The sequence below is a fragment of the Patiria miniata genome, unplaced genomic scaffold (assembly GCF_015706575.1).
Source record: "Patiria miniata isolate m_02_andy unplaced genomic scaffold, ASM1570657v1 HiC_scaffold_23, whole genome shotgun sequence".
Classification (NCBI taxonomy): Eukaryota; Metazoa; Echinodermata; class Asteroidea; order Valvatida; family Asterinidae; genus Patiria; species Patiria miniata.
In genome coordinates this window covers 3132498-3137612 of record NW_024037062.1, presented here as the reverse complement: position 1 = coordinate 3137612, position 5115 = coordinate 3132498, and the positions used below count along the sequence as shown (strand labels likewise).

General features: G+C 42.5%; 1 protein-coding gene across 1 annotated transcript; it reads left to right on the top strand.

Moving 5' to 3' along the window:
• Window positions 1-810: 810 nt before the first annotated feature.
• LOC119731281 (monocarboxylate transporter 13-like) lies at window positions 811-4890 on the top strand. Its single transcript, XM_038204415.1, has 6 exons — window positions 811-1072; window positions 1960-2256; window positions 2526-2950; window positions 3179-3404; window positions 3831-3977; window positions 4463-4890. Exons 1-6 carry the CDS (start codon window positions 814-816, stop codon window positions 4612-4614), a joined length of 1506 nt encoding a protein of 501 aa, XP_038060343.1. The 5' UTR covers window positions 811-813; the 3' UTR covers window positions 4615-4890.
• Window positions 4891-5115: the final 225 nt, after the last annotated feature.

Here is a 5115-nt window from a genome sequence, read left to right as displayed (position 1 = left end):
TTTTTTATCCAATGAGTGCCCTCCCCCTCTTTTTTGTTTAACAAGTGACCTTGTTTTGAGGGGTTATTTTAAGTGTCATTTGGGGGTTAAAAAAGTGCCCTTTTTTGTACCAGTGGCCGTTACGAGTGACGGTTTAATCCACGCTATAGCGTGCAAATTTACGTGGAAACTAATTTAATCATTATTTGTTTTCCCAAAAACAAATCTCTACAACTAGCATTGTTCTAAACTATTTCCAGCGCAGTTCTATGGGGGGCCTAGTCCAACAAATCTCCACTTTTTTGTTGTTATATTTTTAACGAATGGGTGTTCTTCTAGCTTAGTGTTTCTCCCCCACTCCTCCCTTTATTCTCTCACTGCCCCAAATTATTAACACTATCGGCTAACCTGTTTAATCACCTAAAAACTTTACTCTAGAGGCGCGTTTTCTGAAAGTTAAAAGTCTAGTCATCGCTCTAATATTTTTCTTATCATAATAACAGTTCTTAAATCTTACAGTCTTAAAAGCATTAAGACTTGTTTTTGAAGTTTATAGATGATCACAATTAAAGTTGTTCCTTTGAATGGAGAAATAAACATTTGCATTAAGTGTTCGGCTTTAGTTGAGGCCACATGTACTGTATATGCGATAAATACAACGAGAAAATGCCAGCAATAATTTACCTTGAACTGTCAAAGTACTAATATATGTTGTTTTGCACACAAAGTTTGACCTCGCAGTGAGGTTACCGTGATTGTTGGTATCGGGGTTTTTTTGTGCGACTATACAAATTACAGAAACAAACAACTTGCTGTATAAAAAGAGGACCATGAATGCCGCTGTGCTGTTTGGTGTTCAATGAGACAGCTATGAGGGCCGACTTTTGTACTACATGTACCACGAAGAGACAACATCTGACGACTGACGCGAAATCAGCAATGGCCATCCCACAAACTTGTCTCCGACGGTGGCATTGGGTGATCACGCTGGCAACATTCACGCTGTATTTCCTCGTTCTTGGACCGATGTTCAATTTCAGCATATTGTATTTAAGTCTTCAGGGCGAATTCAAGTCCGCTGCGGCAATAACAGGTACAAATCCAATTTTGTTTTCTTTTAACATCCAAGCAGCAAGGCACACAAACTTTAAATCCCTCTCTCTCTTTAATAGCGTTTTGTTCGGACGAAATGACCCATCAGGCTTGATGATAAAGTATTTTGGTTCGGTCTTAGTATTGAAAAAGGTGTCAAACAAATTTGATTTTGTGTTAGCCTCTGGAATTCTCTTAGACCCCCTTTACACAGGGTTCAGACATCGCCATGGTTGCCATGGTCGCCGTAAATGTTTGAAAATTTGGATGGATGCACAATGGTCGGCCAATGGTCGCCACGTAATAGATCCGTTCTGTTGCAGACTTTACCGTCAATCTGGGCGATATGCTTCTGCCTCCCTTGTGCCTCCTTTGGCCGACCAATAGCGTGCATTGAACGATGACTGTGGTGGCCGATGTGCCTCCATTTCGGCGTTGGTTGCCGTAGGTTGCACAGGGGAAGCACAGGGGAGGCGGGCAAGTGGCTAATAAGTGGACGCACAAGTCGCTCGTAGCTCGACATGAAAATGCCCGAAAATTGCAGTTTTGGTGGTTCAATGGAGGCAAAAAGATCGCTGGAGCAGTTACATAGAAACAGGATTTTGTGGGTTTAGGCGACCATTGAGCGTCTTGACCATTTTGGTCGTTCATAGCTGGTACAAAGGTCGCAGCCCTGTGTAAAGGGGTCCTTATACTGACATATAATTGATATATGCGTAAATTTTCCATGGAGCTGAATTGAAGAAGAAAAATGTCAAGTATTTTAGTGACCAAAATGGCATCTAATTTGAGACAACGATGTTTCTTGGAGTCGTATGATAATGTATGTTCTTTAATTATGCAAATTCTTTGTATACATTTTGTGTGCAACATAATTGCCATTGACAGGTTGGTTGGGGTCTTTATCGGCCGCCTTAGCCCGACTCTTCAGTCCCGTCACCGTTCTGCTCGAGCAGAGGCTAAGCAAGAGGGCAGTCACGCTGATTGGGCTCGTGTTGTACTGCACAGGACTGTTGACGACGTCATTCGTACCGGCCCTAGGCTACGCCTTCATAACGTACGGAGTCCTATCGGGTGTTGGCGCCAATCTCACGCTTCATTCATCGCTTCAACTGTTGCTGGAATGGTTTGCGAAAGGCAACTTCGCCCGTGCGAGTGCAATCGCTTTGTTGGGATCCACGGGCGGTATGTGGATGGAATTGAACATTTTTTATATATATTTTGACAAATCCGCTTGTGTACAATCAAATTTGACTTTAGTATTCGATTTAAATATCCACTGATTATAAAAAAAAAAAAAAAATGAAGAAGAAGATGCCACTGTTTTTTTTTTTTTGGGGGGGGGGGACATTATCAAATAAAACCGGGTATGGATTTTCAAATATTACAAATCATTGGGAGAAGGTACATCTTTTTTTAAGAGTGAATTTTATTTGGTTTCTTCCAACGTGCAGGTTTGCTCGCCTTCAGCCCATTACTGACAGTACTTATAACTAACTATGGGTGGCGCAATGCACTGAGAGTTCTCAGCGGAGGGATATTCGTGGTGGGCATCGCCGACGGATTGCTTCTGACCGATCCCCCGACTACAGAGGACATCTTCCCGCGGCAAAATAGATCCGAGGACACGGAACAGAATGAACACGATATGCAAAACGTACGGAAACGGGAACGGGCCGACGAGAGTTGTGAACAGGAGAACGAGGGAAAGGAAAGGACTGAGCTGCTAGATGACGCCATCGTGTCAAGCCACGAGGGTTCAAATACCAAGCCCGATTGGTGTGAAGTGTGGAGAATGATGCAAAGTCTGGAGTTATGGTTGTGGTCTGTTGCCAATTTCCTCACGTTCTTGGGATGGACATTTTTCGACATCAATTTTGTAAGTAGCATATTTACAGCCATTTAAAAAAATCTTTGTGCATCCTCAACTGAAGAAATCACACGGGATTGTTCCATTTTCCACCAAAATTGTGCAATAACTTTCCGTGGTACTTATTTACTGTTTACTAAAGTGCGCATGACAAAATGAATTCTTTAGAGAAAACAACATATGCAAACTTGTGACAAATGCATTTGGATTTAACAATCTTCGCCCCTCCTGATGCAGGCCAGTTACATGGACGGCCTAAATCTCCATAGCAACCAGATCTCCTACGTCATTATGGGCTTCGCCGGTGGGGAAATTGGCGGGAAATTGCTCATTGCGTTGCTAGGAGGTCGTCTGCCGTTCAAGTATCTGTATGTCGTAGTATCCTCGTGTCTTCTTGCAGCCGTTCCTCTGGGATTGATGACCATTGTCAAAACGTTCGCTGCAATAATGCCGATTGCAGTAGGTGAGTGTTTTAAGTGTTCAATCTCCGTTTTACCTTATTTTTTTCTGTAAATACCTGGCTTGAAGGAAAAGCATTGTGATAAGAGCTTTATATGTATTCATTAAAAGGCTCAGGAATCCCTGACGTAATCGTTGCTGAAGGATTGAAAGTTAAGAATCAAATAACATGACTTCCCAATCAAAATGGCAAAATCACTTGCGAGGACCTCTGTGTAATACTTTTCTTGTTGCTATATCTTCGGATATAATTTTTTCCCAATTGCACTATGGAAATCACTACCGTGGACCATTTCTGACAACATTTCTTACCGAGGACATCTGATTTATTCTTATTGCTCTCTAAGGTCCACGGTCTTCCTACACCCAAACACTGGTATAAAAAAACGAAGGGTTTTATTTAAAGACTAAAACACAACATCTGTTTCAGCATCTGGTTTTCTGCGATCGGGAGCGTATGGAGTACTGTATGCCGCGGGCGCAGAATTGTTCTTGGAGAAGTATGGACCCAGTACCGTCATGGTTCTAACTTTGGTCCCACCGGGGTTCGGGATCCTAGTCAGTGCTCCTTTATCAGGTACAGTACTGTAATATTGGGAGTTTCGAAACCTCGTTCTCGTCTATGGCTTCGGCTCCATCTCAAGCTGCAGAATTATTCGAGCAAGCTACAATTTCTAAATCAAATGGGTACGAACTAAACTTAAGCAGTTTGACATGACTAGGCTCAGGCTCGAGTTGCAAAATTGTAATAACAATGACAGAAATTTTTGGCACTTTTATTTCACTCTTTTCAGCCTTCCTTGTTTTAACTGAACCAGTTGTTTCTTAATTATAATTTGAACTTGGTCTCGAGTCCATATGCCTGAGTCCGAGACTGAATTTGAGCCCACGTGTTACGGAATCTGACGCAGATAAACAGGGCTCGGTTTTTGACCGGTGTTTTTGACTCTGACTGAAGATCATGAGCTCGAGTTCAAGCCCGACATGAACCACTGATTGTTCTTCTCGATTTGTGTTAGTAACACAAATATTCGTATTTTTGTTCTCTTGCTTTGTTGTCAGGTTCACTGTTTGATGTCACTGGGAGCTATTTCGCCAGTCTTCTCGTCATCGCCGCCATCTTTATTTGCGCTTCGGCGGCATTTCTGTGCATTCCAGTGCGGAGAAAGATTCGGTCAGGTGGTTCATGTTGCTCATCCGCATCACGTGATTAGCAACATGAGTTACAATATCCTGAGGGTCAATGCAATCAGGTGACAATGTAAGCTGAACATTAGTGTGTCAGAAAACTAAATTCAAAGGCAAGGAAGCGAAGCCACTGCACAGGATTTGTTTTCCCAAAATATTGTATTCAATCTTTCACAATTATTAGTCGTCATATAAGTAGCTCTGCTTATTTAATTTCACGTTGAGATGGATATAAGTAAAACCTGTTTGCATTCCATGTCAATTTCATGAACAGCGCCCCCTAGAATATCGTGATGCCTGCCCCCCCCCCTCCCATTTCCACGGCGGGCAATTTCATGATTTTGCGGTCTGGTCATCCCCCATTCCCACCGCTCGTCGACACGGATTTACGCCACTGATTTTGGGCACACATCCATTATTTTAGTTTGTCTCGATCGTTTTATCGCCATGAATATTCGTGAATAGAATGGACGGTACAGTGCATCACCACGTGATGCACTCTCGTCTAATCAGGAGACAAAATTATG

Excerpts from the sequence above, each read along its gene's own strand:
- LOC119731281 (XM_038204415.1), top strand. The coding sequence starts at position 814 with ATGCCGCTGTGCTGTTTGGTGTTCAATGAGACAGCTATGAGGGCCGAC. Across the intron at positions 1,073-1,959 it reads GTCCGCTGCGGCAATAACAG|GTTGGTTGGGGTCTTTATCG; the intron begins GTACAAATCCAA and ends TGCCATTGACAG. Across the intron at positions 3,405-3,830 it reads AATAATGCCGATTGCAGTAG|CATCTGGTTTTCTGCGATCG; the intron begins GTGAGTGTTTTA and ends CATCTGTTTCAG.